Source organism: Strix uralensis, chromosome 12, assembly GCF_047716275.1.
Source record: "Strix uralensis isolate ZFMK-TIS-50842 chromosome 12, bStrUra1, whole genome shotgun sequence".
NCBI classification, from domain to species: Eukaryota; Metazoa; Chordata; class Aves; order Strigiformes; family Strigidae; genus Strix; species Strix uralensis.
In genome coordinates this window covers 19,946,659-19,971,761 of record NC_133983.1, presented here as the reverse complement: position 1 = coordinate 19,971,761, position 25,103 = coordinate 19,946,659, and the positions used below count along the sequence as shown (strand labels likewise).

The window sequence follows — 25,103 nt, the reverse complement described above, 5'->3', positions numbered from 1 at the left end:
TTTTCAGGCTGGGAGCAGGGGTTAAAGAAGACAAATATAAATGTGAAAGAGGGAAGAGGAAGATTGTGGGTCTGTCTGCATAGGTGAAAAAGTGCTAATGAAAGCAGATCTATCTTCAACCTGTAGATCCTGTCTTTAGAATCAGGAAAAGTTCTTTTTCTCATAGGCTCTAGCTCTGAGAACTAGACCTAAAGACCATCTCAGTGAAATGTTGTGAATGTCAAAGCATTAAGAAATGCCGGCCTGCATTAGAACCATTTGCTACTCATATGTCAAAAGGTGGCAGAATTTGACAAGCTGACTTGTAAGATCTTAAGACAGCAGGATTTCACCTTTATTCTTTCACACAGATTCCAAGCAGGTTATTGAATAACATTTAGAAACATAGTATGGGATTAGACACATCAGTAAATATCACACAGTATATATATTCACAGTAAAATCCTCCAAATACTGCTCCCATCCTGTTGTTAACTGGGAATTTCACACCCTGCTTGTCTTTCTTTTGTACCTCCATTTCTGGAGAGTACAGACCACAATGTGCTATGGCAATACTGCATGCAGGGCGACATACCAGCTCTTTTAACTCCCTCTGCCTGTCACACAGCTGTTCATACATTCTCTTTCCCACGTCTGTGCTTTCCAGGGTAGAGATGATCTGGAGCTGGGTGTCGTTATTATCGATGATGTTGTATTCCAGCATTAAGCACAAAATCTAGCAGCAGAATGAAAGAAGAGTGGTCACTGCAGTGCTTACATTCAATTTCTTCCAAATATCCTAATTACACTGGGCATGCTAGTTTAAATCACTGGGTCAGTTTTTAGAGCATGCATTATGCAGGCTAGATGAGAGGATTGTAGCAACATTTACTGACCTTCCAACACAAGAAACCATTTTTTTATTCATAAAGAATGAATGCTAGTCTCTGAAAATCAGCCTATCTATCCTGTCTTCCATTTGTGCTCATTCCTTCTGACCAAGAGGTGCAATTACTTTGCATCAGTCCTGGCAGATGGCTTCATGCCACAGCCCTCTTCAGAACAGGTATGATCGATCCAGTATTTCCCAGGTACACCAGCTAGACTGCAGGTTGGCAGACCTGGGACATTACACCTGAGCAGTAGAGCCAAGCAGCTCTCCAAGCGCTGGATGTTCTGTCCCCAAGTGCTGGGGTTTCTGTGCAAGCAGAACACATGTGAAGTGTATCCAGTCTATGAGGCAGGATGGGGAAAGGCCAGAGAGGCTCCGAGAGAAGGTGATGCTGGGAGCTCGCTGCTGTGGCCAGGACACACCCTCCACCTCACCGGGACACGCCTGATCACCCCTGGGCAAGGGGCTGCCAGGAGCAAGTCAGACACCAGGGGATGATTCCAGTGGGTCACATGGGCTCAGGAGACAAGCTGCCCCCTCCTCCACGCTGCCCCTGTCCTTTTCAGCTACCTATCATGCCATTGCAATTAAAATGCAAAGTTTTTATTCCCTCTATAATTTAAATTATTTTTAATTAAAAAAATCAAGCAACATTATATTCCAATTCATGCAGCACACTCTTTTATTTACTGGATTAAATTAGTACGCACAGATCTAAGTCAATGAAAAACTGTAACTCCTTCCAGCAATTTAACCACCCTCTATTTCCATTTAAAATACACGATGACATTTATCAAGAAACTTCTCTAAAGAAACCCACAAAAATATGTATAAACCATTAGTTCAACAAAAATAACCAATCATAAGCACAAAATAATGTGTATTAATGCAAGTAAAGAAGGCTTTGTAAGTGCACTTCTTGTGCACTGTTCATTTTGCAGGTGGCAAGATAAGCATCAGGCATTTAGTCATGGAAAAGCCTTGTGGTACTGAATTCTGACCCCTTGCCACAGCCTATACCACCACAGCCATTTATTTCCCATCTTAGCCTCTCCAACTGAATTATAGCAAACAATCTTTCTCTCCAAAAATTCTTACACCCTCCTTTCATGTAATTCAGACTCATATCTGCAGAACCACAATATTTCGTTCCACTTAATCAAGAGAAACACAAGTGCCTGCTGCTGGTGTTTGACACGACACAAACCCGAACTCGGCTTCTCTAGTTCCACTAGATCTAATTCTGGGAAAGGCAGTGTGAAACCGAATCTGAATACTGCTCGTAAACGTATATGACTACATATGTTTAGGGCTTACCTCTACCATCGTCTGGTTACCCCTCAAAGCCAGTAGCATGCAAGGTCCTAATTTATTTTCAGCCAGTGAAAGAAGGAACTTCTTTGTTTTATAGCAGGATCCCATTAAAATATGAACCTATTTGAGAAACAGAGCTAGAATTAGAGGTGTAAGCCTAAGAAACACATATACCTCCAGAAGGGACATTGTTACACAGTCAAACAAATGTAAGCATTTACAACAAACCTAAAGAAAAGGAGGCCCTCATCACGATTATGGTTGCAGTCTCTCAGCAGCTTTATTGCTGATGGAAGTGACTTTTTGAAAAAGGTGATGCCTAGTGAGATCTGAGGGAGTGGGTAGTTTTCCTCCATAAAGGAGCTCAGCTGACAGCCCAGAGGCATGATACAGGCTCTCCAGGAAACATCAGAGCAGCTGTGCAATTGCCCCCATCCCTAGTAACACGATGAACCCAGCCTCAGGGGAACCACAGTAGATTTTGCTTTCGCATCTGTTTGCATTTCAGTTTCTCTGGAAATGCCAGCTGGCGAGCAGGGGTTGTGTGGGCTGGATGTCTAGGTAAAAGGCAGTGGTGCTGGCAATCTGCTGGCTGAACACTAGCCCTGGTAAGGGGTGGTGATGGACAAAATCACCAGTTCAGAGTGAGGAGCTGACTGGGAAAGAAAGGAATGCCTTAAGAAAATCCAGCAGTTCTGAGCCCTAAGTCAGAGATGACTTCATGGGCTTTCAGGCTCTTGGGTTTTCCCTGAAAGAAAAGACATGCTGAGAACACCTCCTGAGTAAGACTCCTTCCAGTCCACTAGCTGACAAACATGGCCTGCAGACTCCCTCCTAGCTCCAGAAAGCACTGGGTAATATCACATAGTAACACCCATGGCAAAAATGCAAAGCCACTTGTACAATTCAAATATAAGAGTCTCTTCTCACAAAAGAGGTTGGCAATATTCTTTTGCGTTTAAAAGCCCTAGAGATTACCTGCAGAAAATTTCAGGTTCCTAGCTGAAAGTCTTATTTTATGGCCCAGACGGCTGATTCACCAGCTTGCTCGTAGAGCACTACGTGAGAATTTGTACTTTCCCATGACCTGGGCAGTAAGATCTCCATTATGTAGACTCAACATCAGCACTACTCTACAATAAGCTTGTAAATACGTTCTGTGGCCCCCCTGGTTCATGGTATTGCCCGGACTATGTTCAATACTGCTGAGAATATCACAACCACGCCATGATGGGGTCAATTCTACACGGATCATGCACTACCACGCAGTTTGTCTTCCTCACGGCTTCATTACCAGCAAGGCCTTTCACAAAACAGAGAATCTTTTTTTCTTCAGTATCCATCAGCTCAGGTGGCCATTAAAAACAGTAAGCTTCAAGCCAAAAAGGATTTAATTTCATGCAGTTATCACTAAGCTTTTTTGTAGATTTTCTTGAGCATGGAAAATACTGCTAACACTAATGTAAGGTCCATCTCAGAACAGAATGTTTTTCAAACTTTATGGTTAGTCGTTAACAGCTCTTTAAGTATTTATCAACATCCTTGGAAAGGGCACAGAGTACTCCATATTAATGTGTGTTAACATTGTGCTTTCTCATGCACGCCATCTCCTGATGCTCATAAATATCTTGGACCACAAAAGCTCTCAGAAGAAATTAAGTAGTTCTGAAGAAATTTTCTTTTCAAATATAAAAGACATAGAATCAGTGAAGCGGGATGAAACCTTTTGTGGACAGTCTGTGTCCATTATCTGTTTCAAAGGTATCTGATCCATCTGAATTTAAGGTAAGGGTATAGACAAACATGCATATTCTTCATGTTCCAAAACGTTCAGCACCTGGGAGATGCACAAAGTGTAGATCCCCCTGAAAGCCACTTCCCTGCATACCCAACAGCCAACTTCAACAAATGTTTTGCCCCTTACCGGGGAAAGGAAGTAATATAATTTCCATCATACTTGCTATACGGAGAATTAATACACAGTGAGACCTACGTGACCTGACCCAGGTCGCACAGGAAGACAGCGCCAGCATCAGGGATTAAAACCTGTTATTTTCTGTCTAGTCCTTCTAAGAATTACAGAAGAAATAACTGCGGGAAATGGAATGCTGGTTTCTAATTATACCTCCCCACAACAATGTAATTGGGCAGAGAAATTGCTAACTCTTTTTTATATCTATCTATCCATCCTTTGATTAATTCAGTGTTACTGTTGTTTTTAAATTCCAGGGTGGCCTATAAATGAAAACTATAGGTGTGGATGTGCAGAACAGTCTGTTTCCCCATCTCCCAGTATTCCATAGACTCTGAGAGAGTTTTTTAATACAGACACACAAACACATGTATTTATAAACGCAAAAATACATACATATATATGCACTCATATATATACATGCATGGTTTTGTGCATTACACTGTGAGTGCAAAAACACACCAGTGTTCAAAAAGAGAAAGCTAACATGTTAACCAAATTGCAACAGCAAGGAAGTTCAATCGATTTGGTGATATAAATATTTAGCTTTCCTGGTGAACACTTGTGGTTTACAGAACCATGGTTTTGGTAATTTTTTGACAAAAGCAAGTAAATCTTGTTACTGCCAACTACACATTAGCTACTTACTGCAAAGAAGTTACTAAACTCACATTATTGCAGACACGTACCATACTGGCAAACAGCTCTCCATCATCGTCACATGCCACTCCTCCAGGGCTGTAGAGCTGGAACCAGCCGTCTTTGCCAGCCCGCACACTCAGCAAACATGAGTGGACCTGCCAAAAAGTGAAGGCATTGGGAAGGTTACAGTTCCTGCCAATAATCACCAGTGTCCCCCTCACTGGGCCAAAAGAAGTAACTGCAAAACCAGGGTCTGCTGAAAATTTCATGGTTAATATTCCAATCTACAGAGCTGCAGGCAAGTCTCCACTCACAGAATCCATTTTTTCAGTATAAACAAGGAGGGAAGCTGTAGCATCACTAATTGCATGGCGTTTTTCATTCCCTTTACACAAATCAAACACAAAATGGCTCTCATCTAGAATGGCTTCTCTCCCTTGGAAAAAAAAAAAACTACCAAAAAAACCCCCAACCACCACCTCTAATTCTGAGCTTCTGCCATTTTCCCCCCATCCTCCCAGCATGTGTGTCTATACTTCTGATGTGATCTGCATACCAAACGCAGTGGCTCATTCCAACCATTAAAAATTTTTATTACTCCTTCTATAATAAAATTTGACCAGAGTCAGGGTGAAGAAAGTCCACAAGGAAAATTCAACAGGGATACGTAAGACAGAAGTTGCACAGAAGAACTGGCACCAGTGAGCAACCACTAGACTAAATTTGGCCCACCGTAGAGATTACTATATCTAGTCCCACAGTTTAACAGAGGAGTCTTAATTAAGCTTTTTTTTTTTCTTTTTCTTTTTTTTTCCCCTTGAAGAGACAGATGTTCTATTCAATTTTTGAGGGGGTGGCGGGGGGAGGTAAAGTCCATGCTCTTTCCTTTGGGCATGTAACAACTAGTGACAGATGAAATCCTGGTGCCATTCTAAGACAAGGTCTCTCTTATCTGACAAGGATGACTACTGCTCAAAAAGGCAAAAACCATGAAAGCCAGGAGTTCTGGGCAATGATGATGACGACACAGCCTCCTCACCCACAGTTTGGGGGAGCTTTCTTCCCTTTATGCAAATGTTACCGTAAAGCCAGCAGAGGAACCAAAAATTAATGCGGATGAGAGGTTCCCTCTGACTCAGCCAAAACTGATGATGTTGAACAAGCTACATGTGGAGCTACGAAGCAGTCAGCCACCATGAGGCTACAGCTACGCACTCATTCCAGTAACACACCTCCCACCCTCTTTTTCCTGCTAATTCATGAGAATTATGGTCATTTGCACACAGTGTAACTGAAATGCAGCTAAATAAAACCTGTTATTTTGTAAGCTATATGGATCCATGGATTTTGCTTCCCTTTTTTGTACAAAAGATAAAAAGATCTGAGAGATTCAAAACGGGGAAAATCTTGCTGGTTGCAGAGCAAGGACATCAACTGATACTAGACAAGGAGGTTTGCAACACAAGTTTATACATAAGGCAAGAAACCATTCATACTAAGACCACGTGCCCTGAACGGCTATTACTCCCTAAAAGAGACTTAAGCACAGCAAAACCACACCATGCTTTGAAACAAACTACTTAAGGAAAGATCTCCTGAACAAGTATACTTGCAATCCCTCCAAATAATGCTCTGTGTAAATTGGCAATAAACTCACTTCTTGCCTCGGGTCTTCTGCAAATCTCTGAATCACGTATTTCAGCTCCCTGAAAAAAGAAGTTAGAAGGACAAGAATAAGCAGTTGCTGGCTGCAGTATTCACACAAGTGTCGCATTTCTCTTGGATTACACTTTAAATGATATATATTCATGCTCTTTAGAGAGAAACAAGTTGAACTGCTTCCACAGGAAGGAAATATGAGGTCTAAAAGTAATTCCCAAGGACAGTGTCTATTCACAATAACCTAGAAAAGCTTTCAGAGAAGTGCAGTGACAAACTCATTTGTAAATTCTATCAGCATCCAGTGTCCTTAGTCCTTGGGCTCCTGCTGTCACAGTAAATTACAAAGAAAACTACATCTTCTTATTGCTAACAGAACATGCTTACAGCCCCTCACAGATAAAAAACATTAGAGACACAATATTGAATAACGCATAATGCTATAATTGACTAGTACAAGTATTTTAAGTAATTACCCCTTCAATAAAACAAACAAACCCCACAAACTTACTTTGTGAATTTCTCATGTGCAAGAGCCCTGAAATTTAAAACAGAGAAGAGTATGAGGATTTCAGAGAAAGGAGCTAGAAAAACAAAACAAAATAAAACAAACCAAAACCAAACAGCCACTTTTCAGTTCTTTCCAGATAATAAAAGGATTTGCTAAGCAATTGCACCACACAAGACAAAAAGAATAATCTTTCCAAAAAAGTTCAGGTAAAGTCTCCTTCATTAATCCAGGGGGAAAAAAATGAAGGGAAAAAAATAATCACTTGGGACAAATCTCGTAGCTTTTCCTGAGTCCCTTCTTAGACAAGGCTCTGACTAACGTTAGTGGAAGCTCTGGGTCAGAAGAAAGTAAAAGACAAACAGAATTTTGGCTACCTCCAAGAGTCGGGTGGATTCTTTAATTCCAATGCAATTAAGGTATAGTCACAAGTAATTAAAATCACACATCAGTAAAGCAATTAATGGTCATTCTGTGAAGTGCCTTGCATTATGGTATGGTTTACAAGTCCCCCAGGACTCACGTTTGACTTAGGTAAATGATGTCTCTGTTGTCTATCTCCAAGCTCTTGCTGTAGCCCAGGTAACCTAGCACAGAGGATTAGACCTCTCTGATTCAAGACATCAGGTCATTAGGGGATGTGATAAGCTAGCAAATTGTACAATTATAGGTTGTAATGTTTGTCCGTGGAGGTCTGCATTTTATAAACACTGCTGTTCATTAATAGGTTTCCGAGGGAGCTTGCTGATCCGTAGGGTAGCTCCTTCATTTAATGCAAAATACAAATGATATGAGTCTCTGTGACGCCAATAAAGCATCCTCCTCCGCTCCATCTCTCACTTTGCTCTCCTCCTCACCAACTTTTCTTCCTTTCCTGTCTGCCTGTCTCTAGTTAACCGTTTTTCTCTTCAGGATCGTCTTAGAGAAATTGGGAAAGATGATGAATATGAGGAAGTCTTCACATCCTTCTGCATCAGCCAAAATCACCTCTAGATTCTAAATCAATACTAGAGGCACAAAGCTCCTATTACCATCAGTTTTTATCTGACATTATATTTCACCATAAAGCAACAGTAACAAGAATAACCCAGTACATACTAAGACAGTGCAAACTTACTCCTTGGGAAATGGGATAGGTTGAAGCAAGCTGGCCAGGGCTGGTCTCCAGTCATCATAGTCTGACCTGAAAAATGAATATTTTATTAATGGGTTACCAAGTATTAAATATGGTTTGTCAACGGTTAGTTCAAAGAATTAAAAGCTTTTTACTGCAGGCACCAGCAACCCTTCTGTTTTACTGAGACACTCTAAAGATCTATGGTGACATTTCCCTTTCCATTTTCAGCACATTCTCCACTGAGGCACAATAAATCTGGTATTTACAATGACCTCCAGAGGGGCCTTCTTTATGTCAAGTTAAAGACATTTGCTGTTTATGAAACCTGTTGACATTTAATCACTAAGTAATACTTTCATCTAAGTTGGTACAGCAATTACCAGGCCATTGCTATTTACAGCTCTGCTCTGCATTTAATTGAAATATTTTTTTATTTTTTGCTATAAGACATCAGGCCATTTGTAAAAAAAAAGACACTCCTCTGATCCATTTTTGACCTTGGCACAAAGGAATGGGTCAATCTGAAACAGTACAAAGTCTTTAGCTTAAGAGGCAGAAGAGTAGAGAAGGAAGCACTGTCAAAATTATTAAGAGTGAAAGAGGACAAATGAGGATAACCACAGCAGAGAGCTCAGGCCAGGTGAAGCAGGTACAGTTTCTCATGTAGGAATGGCACTTTGCACACTGCCACCCCTCTCCTTCAAAGGACCTCAAACATTTAGTGGTTAGCACTAATTAACTGCCGTACCAATGCACTGCACAAAGCGTACAACCATTGTAAGATGGATGAAGTGAAAAACACAGAAGATGAAAGAATTTGGCAAGTCAGCACCCAAATGGGGTGCAGAACCCACCAGCCAAAGCCCAGACCCTGGCACTGGCTGCCAGGCCACTCTCACTCCAATTAATACCAATGAGTACACACAGAAGTAAATGTAGTCAGTCTCATACGGGGCGCAACACCTCGGGCTGTCTGTAGAAAACAATGTAGAAGAGTCTACTGACTCCTCTTACTGCTGTTACCCTTTGGAATTCAGTTTTAAAAGCCAGATTATTGGCTGCAGCTTACTGCAAACTTGGCACAAAAGTATGGTGTTTCTTCAGGAAAGAACGAAGTGTAATGTTCTCAAATGGACAGTACCTACTGATAGCATTAGAAACAGACAACATATGCGCAGGAAGTGTTCCAAAATAATGCATTTTTTGCAAAGAGAAGGTTCTAGCCCAGAGAAATTGAAGATGGATGCGTTTCCATAAAATCTCATCCATTTTTTGAACCACATAAACCAGAGATTTCCATAAACATTATAATAATACATATGACATTGGACAGTCCACAAAGGCATGTTCATGGACACAAAGAAAACTTACGTGCATGAGAAAGGTATTCTTAAGAAGCAACATGCAGAGAAATTTTAATTGAAGGGATAATCATGATGTAAAAATCCACTAGGGAGGCAGTTATCACTTGCCCAAGAGTAGTATGAGTTCAGGTTACAAAAATATTATATATCTCATGCAAGTAACCAATCCACAGGAACAACTGTGATCTGATAGTAGTTTAGCATATTAAAAAAGATGAATGCCATACAAAAACACTGTGGGATAGGTTAGTAGCTCTTCTTCCATACTGCTGTGCAAAAGTCCCAAGTTCAATACAGACACTTTTCTTTCCCACGCCAGGTGCAACCTAGCACAAAACTAAATGCCTGTAATTTCAGTAGGCAACTACAGCAACTAGTCCTGCCCTTTTCATGGGTGCCTTACCGGATAATGCTAGCACGTACTTTCCAGTCATTTCCTGACATCCCTATATCAAGAGGCCAAGAACCACAACATTGTTTTGAGTTCAGGGAGATGTCTCCTCCCCCACGTGCAGTTGTTAAAAAACCTTAAAAGCACTTAAATACAAGGCTGGGGCTTAAAGGCAGGCAGTTCAGCAATTGAGGTGGCACTAGTAAGCAAAAATCTCAGTGATGATTCTCTTCAAAACACCAAACAAGTATCATCTGAGAGTCTTGACAATGTCCCCTAATAAATACAACTTGTTTATTTTCCTCTTGTTATCTTTAGCATTTGAGGCAGGAAGCACAGCGCATGTGAAGCTACAGTAATCCAAAAAAGAAACCTCATGCCCATGCCAGTTGCGCTAGAAGCCACTGAGCCTAATTTTCTCCTCCATCAAAAATTCTGTTCTCTGGTCTAAGCTGGCAGTAACTCTGAGATAAGGGGTGTTACATTAACCTAAAGCGAGCACAAGTCCATCGCAGCGGCTTTGCGATCACCCAGTCACAAGGTTCTTTCCAGACACCAAAAAAACCCTTACCTGCTTGGACACTAAACAAATAAGGAAGATGACCAACTTTGTTTAGTGCCTCAGAACAGCAAGACATGAAGCAAGACTTCATTACAAGGGGTTGTTTTTCCACTTTGTCTGTGTAAAGTGAGTATCGTGAAACACCTGAGGATGAGGCTTGTCATATAAAGTGAAGTAAGTCAAGGAAACCTCTGACATAGCACCTCTGAGATGAGCACTCTGGGTTCCTTTAACAAAGCTTTGATTAATTAAGGCTCTCTACAAGACTGTTGTTTCTGACCTACAGACAAATTGAATGTGTCATCTGAAAGTCTTGTTTACCACAAGAAGTGCCAGAGGTCTCGAATCCACACAGCCTGGGTTTCACTACGTTTGTTAGGTGTGAGAACACAGACCAGACCACAAGAAGTAGTCTGACTTTGAGCTGGCACCATAATTCCACGCAAACATCCATCTCTGTACTCAAGATGTTGTGTGCTACTCCTGTTACCATTTACATTCCCAGAAGCAGTCGGTCCTGCAGTGCTGTCCTCTTAGGATCACTGCTGTGCCCAAGCCTCAACTCACCCTCTGCATCACAGCCCCACTTCTTGCAAGCAACCTCTGAGTGACGCCTGAACGCTGGCCCTGGAGAGCTCATGCATGGACCTTGGTGCCAGCACTTGGGTCCTCAAAGAACTGAAAAGTCTAATGAGCAGTCTTTTTTCTTTTTCTTTTTTTCCAATATACATACCCCTTGGAAATTCCTACTAAACCAGTGACTGATTTTACTCTAAAAATGACACATTTTTATTGGTAGATGCAAACAACTTTAAAAGCAGATTTTTGAGAGGAGAGACCTGAAAGTCAAAATGCTGAGCTAAGAAATTCAAAGGTGTTAAAGATGTTTTAGATCACATGAGATACAGATATAGCACCTACAAATCTTTCCTAACAGAAGCTTATAAGCTGAGACCTACTTGGAGGTTCAGTTGCTGTGACATCTCAGGTTAAGTGTTACACCACTGAAATTCCTCCTTGAGTAATCTGGAGAGTTGTGATTAGTAATAATGTGAACCAATCAATTTTTCACGGCTGATCTTCAAAGGAAATTGCAAGAGGAAGAAAAAAGCTGCTTTGTAATAGACTAAGACTGAGTGAAACACTGCAGGCAGAATTGGACAGTATCAGCCTCTGACTTTTCTTGAAGCTGGGAGTTACGTATGGCATTCATTTGCAGAGGAGGTCTGTGAGAAGGCAGTGAAAATAAATGATAGCCTGTTTTCCTAGGAGGAGAAGAAAGAGAAAAACATCTCCTATGAAATATATAGAGTTTGGTCACATGAGTGGGACCTGAACATAAAATCTACACAGCCTGTAATCCCTTCAATCTGAGCTAGGAAACATGAAACAAACATAGCACAAGAATAAAACTAAACTACTTATTAAAAGCCTACGGTGTTTCTCCTCCTCCCACCTATTCCCTTTTCAAAAACATTTTCCTTCTGTCTGTGCTCATCTCATCTGCACTTTTCTTTCATTTCAGACAGTTGCTTTTTTCTTTTTTTTTTTTTTTCCTGCATTTTTATTATTTTTGGTCCATTCAAAGCTTCAACACAAGACAGAAGTGTTTGAAGCAGGGAAAGAAAGGGAGATAGATTAGCTCCGGCTGCAGTTAACAGCCACCGCAATGAGCCAGACAAAGAGGCCATGCCAGGAAGAGGAGGGAGCACAGAGCTACAGGGAGAACTCTGGAGACTGCCTGTGACAAGCTCTCTCTGGAGCTCTTCAAAGGGTGCTGAGCTAAATGCTCATGCTCATCACACAGCTTAAATCCCAGGACTGGCCTTACAGACGCAGAGGGGGAGAAAGACTCCCTGATGCACTCACTGGCTCCGATTTTTGCAGAATTTGAAATTTTAGGTGAGTAGCACAGCAGTCAACCTGCAGCCCAACCTATGGGTTCCTGGGAAGTGCGCGCTAGGCTGGAGGTCAGGGTGCCAAGGCTGTCAGAGCAGTCACCTGCTCCTGCACACAGCTTTACTTACCCAGAGACCTTTTTTAGGGGATTGGCCAGAACGTTGGCCAACCATAATAATTAAATAATCCCCAACTACAGCAACTCTGCCTTTGGGCCATCATCAGTATTGGCCTGCCAACATAATACATTTTCCTTCCCTGGGATCACCTTTCACCAAAATGAAAACCTGCCCATATGTCATGTGCAGCACAAACAATCCAAAACATATTAGCAGCCCAGGGCAACCTGATAAACATGACATAAGAGAATCCACTTGGGATATTCAGAGCATGCCACTGACCTATTGGGGAATGCAGAAAAGGCAGGGGAAGCTCCAGTGGGCCCTCGCGTGTGGAAGGCTGTTGGTCTTATCACCGAGAGACGGCAAGCCCCATGTCCTCTGTTTTTAGAGGATAATAAAGAGACAAGGAGCAACTACTTGGAAGCAGATTGTTTCCCCAGACTGAGCAGCTTGACAAGATCAAAAATCTTTTAAGTAACTCCTCTGTTATCAGATCCCTGGCTGCTGAGAACAGAAAAGGTCTCCAGTGCTCACAGTTGGCATGACAGCATCAGGAAACAGCAATGCAAGTTTGCCCAAAGTAGCCGACTCCACCTTGGTCACACAGGCCCCAGAGAGGGGTGCACGTGTCTGGGCATCTGGAAGGACCCTTGCCACTACAGGTAGCAAAAAATAACACAGATGAAGGGTGATAGCTTTCAATACAACAGCATCACAGCCACAGCCTCCCTAAGAGGTGTCTGTTCTTGCAGCCAGTTTAGTTTGCTATCTGTTGATCCGGATTTCCCTACAGGCACAGTTTAAGTGTTCCCTCCGTACACTGGGTGTTGCCAGGGGAATCAGTGGGGTCCTGCAGGTGACACGCAGACTTTGAAGTTATCGAGTCCAAGGAAGAGGACACACGGCCCCTTTTACTGCAAACTTCTCTAACCACAGTTTACAAGAAATTCTCTAATGCACGGAAACATTAACATGCAAGCAGGAGCTGGACAACACTAAGAAGCTCTCAGAGCCTCTTATTTAATATGATGAACAGAAAGATTTCAATTAATCTAGTGCATTTTCTACGCACCAGTTTAAGACTCGTAGCATCCAGGAGGCACTGACTGGCATCAATAACACTATCAGAGTCCAGAATGCATTAGAGAATATTGACACAGAAGTTTGATCCATTTTGGAGTGCAGGACAAAAATACCATGTTCCACTAGAGACTGTCTCCTTTAAAATCTGCCCAGACCTTGGGTCATCTGCCAACATCTTTAAAACCATGATCTTCTGTTTCCCTTTAGTATGCAATAGTCATGTTCTGTTACTCAACTACATTAGAAAAAGGGTCAAAGACGTTCTTGGTGCTATGATAACAGCCACGCAGATGAACTTTCTAATCCACACATTTAGCCTTCTGTGTGAGTTGTCACGGTGATTATTAAATAATTGCTGTTACATTTTAATCAATATTAGAAGTGCTTTTTTCCCCAAAAAAGTAAGTATTGTGTAGGAGTTAGGTGAACAATAGAATGTCCTCTGCTGAAGATACTGTTAAGAATTCTTATTTGCTAGACTTTCAGTAATTAAAATCTGCCTAAATAAATTACTCCCTGCTGCCCTAAGTTAATTATGTAAAAAAGATATCATTGTTGGTGACTCTCTTGTTTTGATGATGATATTGAGTCAGACACCTAAAAGAACAATTAAATTCAATGCTAAGCAACTTATTTATGTTTGGCTTACCACTGTTATTAATAAGAACATTATTTTAGTGACTGCCCGCTGAGAGCTCAGCTCCTGGATAGCAGTTGTTTTATAATTGATGTTTTCTTCCTACTGGCATGTTCTTCAACTCTCTTTCTTCATATTCTCAAAGTACATTAATAGTATTTAGTGCATCAGAAAGCCTTTGTTCAAGAAGAGTTTGACCATGCAAGGAATCAGCATCACAAAAGCATTATCTTGCACTTTCGTTAATAAATACTAGTCCTTACAATGCTTTTCCATCACTGGTTTCAGAGTTTAAAAAACAACATTCAAAATCTTTACCTATGTTTTACAGATAGGGAAACTGAGGCTCAAAAAGCAGTGAATTATCTAAAAACCTCCCAGTAAGCCAGTGGCAGAATCAGAAGCAGAACTAGTTTCTGCATTAATGCTTTCAGGTCTGAAAAAAAACAAGGGATGAATAGAAACAGAAGGGAACACAAATCAGTGGAGCTACAATATATACCAGCCATGGCTCTACCTTAGAAACCATTCTATATTCTCACAGGTTGTGATTTCCCAAGCAGGGTGTGGGCTCTGGCAAGGCAATCTGAGCGGACTTACACCAATTCTGAAGCATCACTGGTCCTTCACTACACACATCCTGTGGGTTTCACCCTTCAGAATTATCATTGTACAAGCTGAAAAAGGGGCACAAAGCTGTTCCACATGTACAACCCGTGCAATAAGAATAACAGATTTCCATTTTCACTGTTGCTATTGAAGAGCTTGATTTTTAAAAAGACAGCAAACACATCAAAAAAATGTGTTATTTTAAGGTATGGAGTGAAATATTTAAAATGTTGAGAGACTGTGAGGAAGAACATGCCCATTTGTGAATTTGTTTGTAAGCATGTCAGCTGCATGATGAAACCAGAACTGTCAATGCTTAGTGAATTAGCATCCAAGCCAGTATCAGGACTGAGAGAGTTCATAGTGTTTACGGAAAACATCTTCAGTCAAGGGGACAGGAATAAATACACGAGGTGTTTAATGTAGCACCTGGGTGTGTGAAGACTTAGAAGCCAACAGATGAAGCAAAGTCAGATGCTGTGCTTTATGAATCCAAACATTTTTAAAGGCAGAAGAGGCTAGGCCAGAGGGGGAAAAAAAAATAAAATTAGCCTTCAGCAAGTTCCTGCTCAAGAATCTAATGGGTACTGTATCTTGGATTCACCTATCCTGTCACCAGTTCTGAGTGTGTGCTTATGTATGTATTTACAAGCCACCTCTGCAGTGAGTGAAAAAATTATGTTGAAAATTGATACTATGCATTCTGAAAAAAACAAAAACGTGGGATAAAACTTTCACAAAATCCTCCATCACGATAGTTGGACTTCATTTAATTCCCAAAGAGTGTACACCCAGATTTGCATTTGACTTCAGTGTAGCCACATGCTCATGGTTTACAGCAGAGTCCAAATTTCACCCACCATGTCTTGTATTCTAAAAAACTATTACTTCATTAAGTCTTACATTGTTCAAAAATAATTAATGTAGAAATATAAGAGTTTGCCCAAAGACATACTGCAACTCAGTAGCAGAGCTGTCCGTCAAAGTCAACAAAGTTGTTTTGGGTTGTTTTACTGCACTTCTATTACAAGCTTCCATTCTGCAGCCCACCTTTTGTGTTATTCCTTTTCATGTATTTATCCAGGAGAAAACCAAGCTTTTCCTGAATAACTTTTTATTTAACTTCATCTTGAAGATATTCAGAAGATCTGCCTTCCAGGAAACAACAGAGCCATCATTTTGTAAAGGCTACTGAAGTATTTGTTCACTAATACAGGTCCACTGTGTCAAAGCAACTGGTCAACAAATAGAGGTTGCACTCTAACACAAGTAAATCTGAACAAGTCATAAAACTTCTACAAACATGTGAAGGGAGAACACCTAAGTGAAACACACTGACCTCATCCAACCCCTACTGAAGCCAGGGGAGCAGTGCTGCCTATCACTGCACAGGCACCGAGCCTAGCACAGACCTGTCTTTTCTAGCTCTGTCTCGGGCAATCCCCAGAGCCCTGGAGGAAACAAATGGATTTTTTTTTTTTTTTTTTTTGGTGGGCAAGAACAAAACAGAAACCACTGGCAACAACATCTCGTCTTCTGTAATATGCCTGAGGCTCACTGTACAAATAAGCTTTCCGTTTTCATCTTCTAATGCTATTTTTAGAAGATATTGGCAGTGCCAGATGTCTCTTTCAAAGGCTGGACTCTCTAGAACTGGAGTTACATTTATAACCATGTGCTGGCTGGCCACAGATGTTGAAGATGACAGGCCTGTGGGAAAAGCCCCCCATTGTTAAGATTACATTGTTCAAAAAGCTGTTTAAAATAGTTACTCACAGCATCTTGAGTATTTCAACATAACAGCCAAGGATCCTGTCTGCCTGGGCACTCAGCTCGATGCTCATGGTGCTGCAGGTAGGACTGACCATCAAGCAGTCAATCAGGTTGGGCTCGCTGTCATTGCCAACATTGGCTGTCATCTTCTGATTAGCTGTGTTGTTGCGCTCCACTTCCACGTGGATCTCATTTGAAGTGACAATAACTGGTTTCAGACGAGATTCAGTCAAGGTGGCCTCTTGAGAGACCAGGTCAGGACTTGTGTGAAGAAGGCGGAGGGGGAGATTAGGCTTTCGGTCACACTGCTGCTGGCAGCCATTCCGAATTTCTTTCAAGCTTGGCGAATTGTCTCGACTGAATTTTTAAAATAAACAAGTAATTTCAATAGACAGACATAACAGCAGCAAGCAGGAGAGAGGGGGCAACACTGAGAAGCCAAGATCTTTTGCAATTTCCCACTGAATTTCACCCCAACCCATGGGATTGCTTTCTTTTGTGTAATCGGATTACCGAAATCAATTAAAAACATTAAAAGGCTCCAATAGGACTGTTCTGCAGCCCCTATTCTACAAAGATTCAAGCTTTTTATTACTCTGATTGACAAACCAGTTTAGTATAAAGGTGAACTTTCCCATCCAAGTTGTGCAAAGCTGTAACAGAATCCATGCCCAAGTATGTATCTGGCTACAGTACATGCCCAGACATTTGTCTGCAGCCCTCGCGTCTGGAATTTTTGTTGGACACTAAGCAGCCCCTGTCCGTGTTCTACCATGAGGAAAGTCAGATAGGCATAAACAAACAGGAAACATAGTAGAGGGGAACCCTCAGTGTCTACTGGAAACTGGCTCGTGTGTCAAGAACTGCGGCATCTATTTTGCAGTTAGTCAGGAATCAAATTTTCCACAATAACGGAGACAGCGCTGTGAAATCAGCTCAGGTTCAAAGCTGCAGACACACAGGGATTTGCACACAAACCCTGGTTCAAGATCTCGCCCTTCCCTTTGCTTTACGTGTAACACACACTTCATGTGCCAGAAAGGGAGTAAAACGGACACTGCTCCGGGTAATTCCCAGAGACTCTTGTAGAGCACTCTCATCTTCTGCTGGCCTGAAAAGGCTGGTTACAGCTGCAGTCTGCCTTAGAGCAGTATCTCAACAGTGGCCAAGATCAGCATGCAGCTGGCTGTTGAGCTTCATCCTGGATACTGCAGCTCGCAGTACTTCTGTACTGGGAACTGCTGAGCTCCTTCCATCACCAGCACTGCCCCCATTTTCAAGCATGGCAGCCAAAGATGTGCAATAACAGACTGTCATGCTCACTGCCTCCAAACATGCCTCAGTGAGTACACGTGAATGAAGGTTCAGCATCTATCAGGTTTTCAAGCACACAGTGTGTAACAAATATAATCACATATCTACAGAAACATGCATGTGATTGACCAGAACTCCCACAAGTAATGAGCTAGTGAGAATGAAGGCACACTCTCTCATACCCACACCCGTACCCACACCAATCTTGTTTACAGATGCCATGGGTTTGGAAGTGAGTAGCATGCGGTCAGCTGGGAATTCATACTGACCTGTTGATAAATTCCTCATAACACGAATAAATGGCTGCTAAGCAGACAGCTACAAGATTTGGCAGGACCCTGGGATGGGGGCATTGTCCAGTTGGACCATGCATGCTGAAAAACAAAATCCAAGATGACATCATCGTGAGGGAGACTTCAGTGGGCAAAAACAGTCAGACAGAACGGGGTGCCAGACCTGGATAGAGAGCCTTGAGGAATCTTCAGAAGGGTCATAACAGACTTATTTTAACCCTGTAAATCTCTACCCAATGGCCCTATTTATGAACAAGGCTAAGAGGCATTGTCAGTTTATTTGATGTGGTATCTCTACAGTCCCCCAAAATCTCACACATGACTGAGCATTATGAGGTTTAAAGTTAATGGGAATCTGTAGAGGCTCCGAGTCTAAATGTATAAAAAGAACGCGCACACAGCAAAGACCATTTGCTTCCAGTGTCCAACTAGGCAGAAAACCCCAGCCATATTTGAGAATTAGTTTTTTTAAAAAAAAATACTTCAGCAACATTGCCTCATGGACTCTTCTAATTTATTTGCTGTTCACCAGTACTAGAAAGCACCAGCTATTCTTAACAGCCAGTAAAAAGATGAGCAGGGCTAGGAGAAATAACACAGCAAAGCATGTACTCAGGACTGGAAATACACCATAAATTAGACGTAACTAACCTATGAATAAACTTCTTCACCACCTCCATTCCAGCATTCAGCTCATTCAAAGCCAGAATATACTCCTGAGTAAACAGCCGCAACCGAGGACACTTCCCAAAATCCTGTCCAAAAAGGAGAAACTCAGTGAAGATAGTGAAACATGTCTGCAGTGTACATCGAAACTGTAAGTTTTCAAAGGAAATCGACTCAAACACATTTGTTATTATGCTGACAGATTCATGCTGAAGTAATGTTCTTCCCACTAATGACATGCTTTCCAATTCTCCTCTTTCCCCCATATCCACCTTGAAAGAAAAGACGTGTTTAATGAAAAACATTTAAAAATCCTACCTGCACTTACCTTCCTTTTGTACATTTCACTTTATACCTTTATTTTGAAATGGCTTTTTTGTTGTTTTGCATTTTTAATTCCACTTATAACTGTACTTTTTTACAAATAAAACTCAAAAATAATTTTCTACTTCCATGTTTGACACAATATCTATTCTGGTTTTGGACATAATCTTTTTGACACGCAATCAATAAGTGATCAAGTATAAAACCAGATATCAGTTCTTTCTCCAGGGATTTCACTCCAGTTACAATGTGAATTTGACAGGTGAGCTCAACATCACTTTCTTCAAATCCCGCAGTTGGAAAGGCACCTGCTAACTGAAATCCTGCATCTCCTCACATCACCTGCTATTTTTAGATGTGAAAGGAGTAAAATCTGCTGTCTGGTGAGTGTTATTCCACAGCACATTTCTTCACATTTACACAGATGCAACCTTTATTACACAGGTGTTACAGAACTACAAAGCTAAATTTCCAAGCAGTGACCAAGGCCCACTGAGGACAAACAAGCCCTCCCAGTTATCCCTCAAACAGCTGGCTGAAGAAGAAGAGTCATCCTGAAAAAATAAATGGCAAATTAAATTTTCAAGAAATGCCACAAGTGGTAACAAACTGGTGGTCTTTAAAAGGGAAGATACATTCCCAAAGCACTAAAACCTTCTGTTACTTATTTTGGTTTCAGGTACTTCTGTAGCACAACCTATATTAACATCTCATAAGTTTTACAGCTAGAGAAAATTACCAAAAATGTGAATACAAGCCTAGGCAGAACAGTGTCTCCTTCAGGCCTAAGTGTCACTCTTTGCTAGCACTGAATGGCTACCTGGTAACTTCACCCAGCAAAGGGACTGTGGGCAATTCCACAGTTGGTATTACAATTAAAATCACTGAACTTCTAACAACTCCCTCTGACAGCTGCAAATACACTTGGTTCAATGGATGAGACTATGTGCTTCGTATATCATTTGATGCCATGTAATTTCATGAACGCTCCTTGCAGGATAGCTTTTGCAGTTGCAATTTGTTTATGAATAATTTTTCAACCTGTGACGGTATCCTAACTAAAGTTAGAATGAAGTCCAAGAGATCATACAGAGGATGTCATTGCTGACCACTCTAAAATAAAATATCTCTCTAAACATAATACAATGCCCCATCACCATAGCAGGTACAGAACAATATACATTATCAATATTGTTTGCTCCCGCCCCCCAAAAAACCAATAGTGCTTATATTAAAACATTTGGGCTGAGCCTACAAACAGCTGAAATCCAAAGGTACCAAGAGGTTGCTGAGTACTCCCCAAACAACTGGACAAGGACCTACTGGAGCAAGTCCAGAGGAGGCCACGAAGATGATCAGAGAGCTAGAGCACCTCTCCTATGGTTGTTCAGCCTGGAGAACAGAAGGCTCCAGGGAGACCTTAGAGCGGCCTCCCAGTACTTAAAGGGGGCTACAGGAAAGATACACTCCTTTATCAGGGAGTACAGTGATAGGACAAGGGGTAATGGTTTTAAACTGAAAGATGGAAGATTCAGATTAGATATAAGGAAGAAATTCTTTACTGTGAGGGTGGGGAGACACTGGAACAGGTTGCCCAGAGAAGCTGTGGCTGCCCCCTCCCTGGAAATGTTCAAGGCCAGGTTGGACGGGGCTTTGAGCAACCTGGTCTAGTGGAAGGTGTCCCTGCCCATGGCAGGGGGGTTGGAACTAGATGATCTTTAAGATCCCTTCCAATTGAAACCATTCTATGATCGTATGAATTCAGCATACAGCAGTCTCCAGTCCTGCACATAACCAGCAGTATCAGTAAGACAAAAAGCTATCCTTGTTCTTTTGAGATTTCAAAATGATAGATAAATGACACACTCTTTCCTCACTTTATAGGTAGGAAACTGTGGAATAAAACTTGTCATGAACTTACCAAAGACCACAAGGCAAATTAACAGCAAAGGTGGGAACAGACAGCTAGGTCTCCTGCTTTAAGTACACTGAATTGCATGGGGCCTCCTAAGGTTATGAAGTTTACTGCCAACAACACTGTTCCCCTAAAGGATAACTTTATTTACATGTATACACACACACATTCTCTAAAAGACTATTCAGTACAGAAGTCCCTGGAGAGCAGTAAAGTGCCCAAATCCACTCCAATTAATATATGACACCATAAATTCTCTGACTACACACTGCGGTACAGACATGTTGATTTTCAATCTGCAAATGTTAAGTATGGTAAATATACCCAATTCTCTAAAGCTAACCAAATACAAGCATTACACTACGCATTTAGATTTTATTTGAGACCCCTCAAGAGCCCTGGATGCTTTAAAAAAAAAAAAAAATCAGTCTGGAATCCAAGAATAACATTTACAGAATATTTCACTGAACACTACAGAATATTCAAAAATGTTTACATGTCTGCAGAGTGCAGGCACAGAGCCAGGAATATGACCTTTTTGCCATCTTGGGCTTTCTACCTAGTTCTGTAAACTCAAGGAGTTAAATAATAATACTGTTGTAAAAATAAGAAATATGAACTGTTTTCTACTGGGCTTATGCTATACACACCAGAACAGTGGATGGTCTCTAAAATTGTATCAGTTAGTGAAAAGAAGTTGATTGTGTAGTTACAGAGGTATGAGACCCATCCTTAAGATCACAGCCAAGTCAACTGCCTTAAATATTTTATTTATTTGTTACTCTTTGACACAACATTGTAAAGTAAAATTTCTTCATGTAACTTAAAAACCATGGCAGGAAATTTAATATGCCACAAAGAATGGAGGGCTTGGAAACACCCAGGCATCTCTTAGGAAAGCAATATGGGTCATGTAAGAATATCTTTGGAGTTAGCAGGGGAAAATCTGGTATACAGGGTGGAGAGAGCAAAGCTGGCAGGGCAGTCTCCTGGCATTTATTTCAAATCGCTACCAAGGAATTGATCAGCAATGAGAATAGAGAAAGCCTGGGAGAAAACAATCATAAAATGACAGAGTACACAATTCCTGGAATGAGATGTTGGAAGAATAGCAGAAAAGCATAAGGAAATTCAGGAGACCTAGGTAAGGACTCACTGGACATGAGTCTAAAGAAAAATGGAAATCCAGAGAGATGGGAGCGTCTTACAAAGTCCCTATTCTGATTTTATTATTTAATTGATTTTAAGCCATTGTAACTATAAGGATGGCATGCGGGGAGTAAATAAGGAGCCAAGAGCTGGAGCTGCATCTGCTGGCACTGCCGCCAAAAGAAACGTTCCTCAAATCATGGCTTTGCTTGGATGCTTCTGAAAGTCCCAGTGAATGCTTATTAGTTCGGCATTTATAAAGCAACACATGATTACATGCAGCATTCACAGTTTGGGGGGTTAGATTTAGATATCACAGTGCTTTGTTCATTACAGGCAACAGAGCAGCTGTTAAGTACAAAAGATATCACAGTAAAACTTCTCCAAACTGACCAGGTTCCCGTAACATGTGCACTCACCATGTTGTGTTTGAGAATCCTCTGTACCACTGGTGTGAACACTTCTATCACAACCATGGACCGTGGGCGCTCTCGGCAGTGCTGTAATGAGCAACAAGTCATTTTCTGAGCTGCAGAAATCATGAAGATGGGTCTCGTCTGGCTTCACACTCTATGCATTGACTACCCCAAGATTAACAAGATCCAAGGGCTAAATTAATCTTTCCTGGGATTAGCGTACTCATAACACTGCTCTCTCCTATGGATTTGCTGGCATCTAATAGAATATTTCCATGGGAGCTCATGAACCACAACACAAGTTTCTTTCCCTACCACCTATTACTCACAAAACTGGCTGGAATGTAGTATTTTTGGGACTTCTACACCTTTTGCCACATTTGGTCATTTTAAAAATAAAGGGGTTTGGGACAAAAAGATGTGTAGACACAGGCAGTGTAATGGCACAAACATCCTTTCCTTGGGATCCACACTAAAAACCTGTGGTGGATCTTGGTGGGTACCAATAAGCCACCCCCCCATCACAGGCTAAAACATACAATCATAATGTATCAGTCAGAGAAATTTAGGTTGGGAAGGACCTTTGGAGGTCATCTAGTCCAACCTCCCACTCAAGGCAGGGTCAGTTTTGAAGATACGTTAGCCTTCTCATCAGCCTTGCCCATCTCCATTCTGAGGAGAAGTCCAAAACCTGTTTCCCTTCCTGCAATTACACACAGCCCATCCCACACATTTAAAGATCATTAGGTGCCCACCTCTGATAGAGACCAAAGACCAAAAAACCGTAAGTTGAGTCCAAGGCTAGATATGACCCTAAGACTGGCTTATAAAAATGCAACAGTTGGAGGAGTTTCTGAAACTTGACTTAATTTTTGTAGGAAGAAGCTGCTGGTGAATAACTTCGGATGGGAATTATAAGTGGCATCCAGAATGTCTGACAAATGTACACCCAGTCATCAGTAAGCAAATTTAAGTAGAGTTGAAACTGAAACATGAACAGGCCTAGAGGAAAAGTAGTATTTTCAAATCCAGAAGCTCTGCAATCCAAAGTACTCAGAAGTTTATGGAAAGGATGCAAAATGCAGCACAAGCATGGTTTTACTAGAAAAAAGGATGGGTCCTTGTGATCTTCCCACTGCCATTACCGAATGACATAATACCATTAGGGCCAAGTTACGCATCACATTACCAACTCATCTGAACACAGTGACTCCAATGATTTTTGCATTAGTTAAACAGAACATGCAGTAAGACATCTCTTGTACCCAGACTGAGGGGTGGGAGTCTGAAGATTTTAACTCTCACAGAGTATCAGGACCATGCAGTCTGATGTACTAAGGATATGGATCTATTTATCATAATGGTGCTGTTAACTATTCCAGTATCATTGGTTGTTGACCAAAAACTGAAAACAATTTTGGCATGAGGTACGGAGTTAAAGAAAAACAACAACCCCCTCAAAGAACTACACTCGTATACAACTACGAGATTTCAGAAAGCAAAGCTGTTCTGATACCTTGCAGAAGAATTCACAGAGGTCAGGAGGAGGATGGTTGTTTTCCAGCAAAGGTGCAATTGCCTTTAAAAAGAAAGAGAGAAAGAGAGAGAGAGAAAAATTTAATTAGAGGACTGCAACTGGAGTAAGTATTTTGCAGGGAAATATTTTCCTTGGAGGAAAAAAGGCTCACTTTTAAAACAGAAGGACAAAAGCATCAACAGAGAAATTAGAGGTGGGCTGTGTGTTTATTTCACATGTAAGCTCAAGCACACCTCTGCTATGAATCCTCTCGAAAATTTTGCTTTTAACTACCTTGGTGTAGATACATAAAACACAGCAAAGGAGTACAGTTTTTATAATGGTTTAAATGAAAACAGGAACAGACCAATTGTTTTAGGATTTAATGCAGCAAGGAAGAGTTTGAGCTCTTTTTGTGAGAAATACCTCACTAAAAGTAATATAGCACTGTTCTTACCCTGGAAGACCCTATCCATCAAAATCAAGCACACAACTTTGTGAAAGTTGAGATCAACAATTTCTTCTTTGTTGCTATGCAAACCAATGTGCCTATGCTTGGTAAATATATTAGAAGTCATACCTGTCACTGAGGGTGTAATGAACTTATGTTGTTACTTCCTTTGGAAATTAGAAAACAGTACTAGAATAATGTATTCTCTCTCTGTGATGGTGCCTTCGGGCTTTTTGAGTCTTGAGCTAAAGGGATTCCCAGTACCCATTTAGAGTAAGACTCTAAATACAGCAGCTAGGACATTTTGTATCAAGCAACTGAACACCAGCTACTTTATCTGGATGGCATCTGGAGTTTTACTAAGGCAGCCTGAGTTGTTTGGTTTTTTTTTTTTGCTCTCCCTCTTGTCTCCTTAAGGGTTTCAGCCCCAGCAAGTCTGCTTGCAATGACTGCATTTCACAATAGCAACTTTCACAAACAAACAGGTCAAGATGAATGTGAATTTTAACAATGAAATCCAAGCACATCTGCAAAGA

The 25,103-nt window shown here is 41.2% G+C and overlaps 1 protein-coding gene across 1 annotated transcript in view; it reads right to left on the bottom strand.

Annotated features, from left to right (window-relative positions):
- CMIP (c-Maf inducing protein) overlaps positions 1-25,103 on the bottom strand; it is a 135,757-nt gene that overhangs the window by 8,711 nt on the left and 101,943 nt on the right. Inside the window, exons 6-16 of the mRNA XM_074881521.1 lie at positions 24,117-24,179; positions 22,604-22,684; positions 18,782-18,885; positions 18,107-18,211; positions 16,527-16,880; positions 8,084-8,149; positions 6,970-6,996; positions 6,457-6,505; positions 4,847-4,954; positions 2,189-2,305; positions 575-715 (exon numbers count right to left, since the gene is read on the bottom strand). Coding sequence (XP_074737622.1) covers positions 575-715; positions 2,189-2,305; positions 4,847-4,954; positions 6,457-6,505; positions 6,970-6,996; positions 8,084-8,149; positions 16,527-16,880; positions 18,107-18,211; positions 18,782-18,885; positions 22,604-22,684; positions 24,117-24,179 — 1,215 coding nt within the window. The remainder of the gene's footprint in view (positions 1-574; positions 716-2,188; positions 2,306-4,846; positions 4,955-6,456; positions 6,506-6,969; positions 6,997-8,083; positions 8,150-16,526; positions 16,881-18,106; positions 18,212-18,781; positions 18,886-22,603; positions 22,685-24,116; positions 24,180-25,103) is intronic.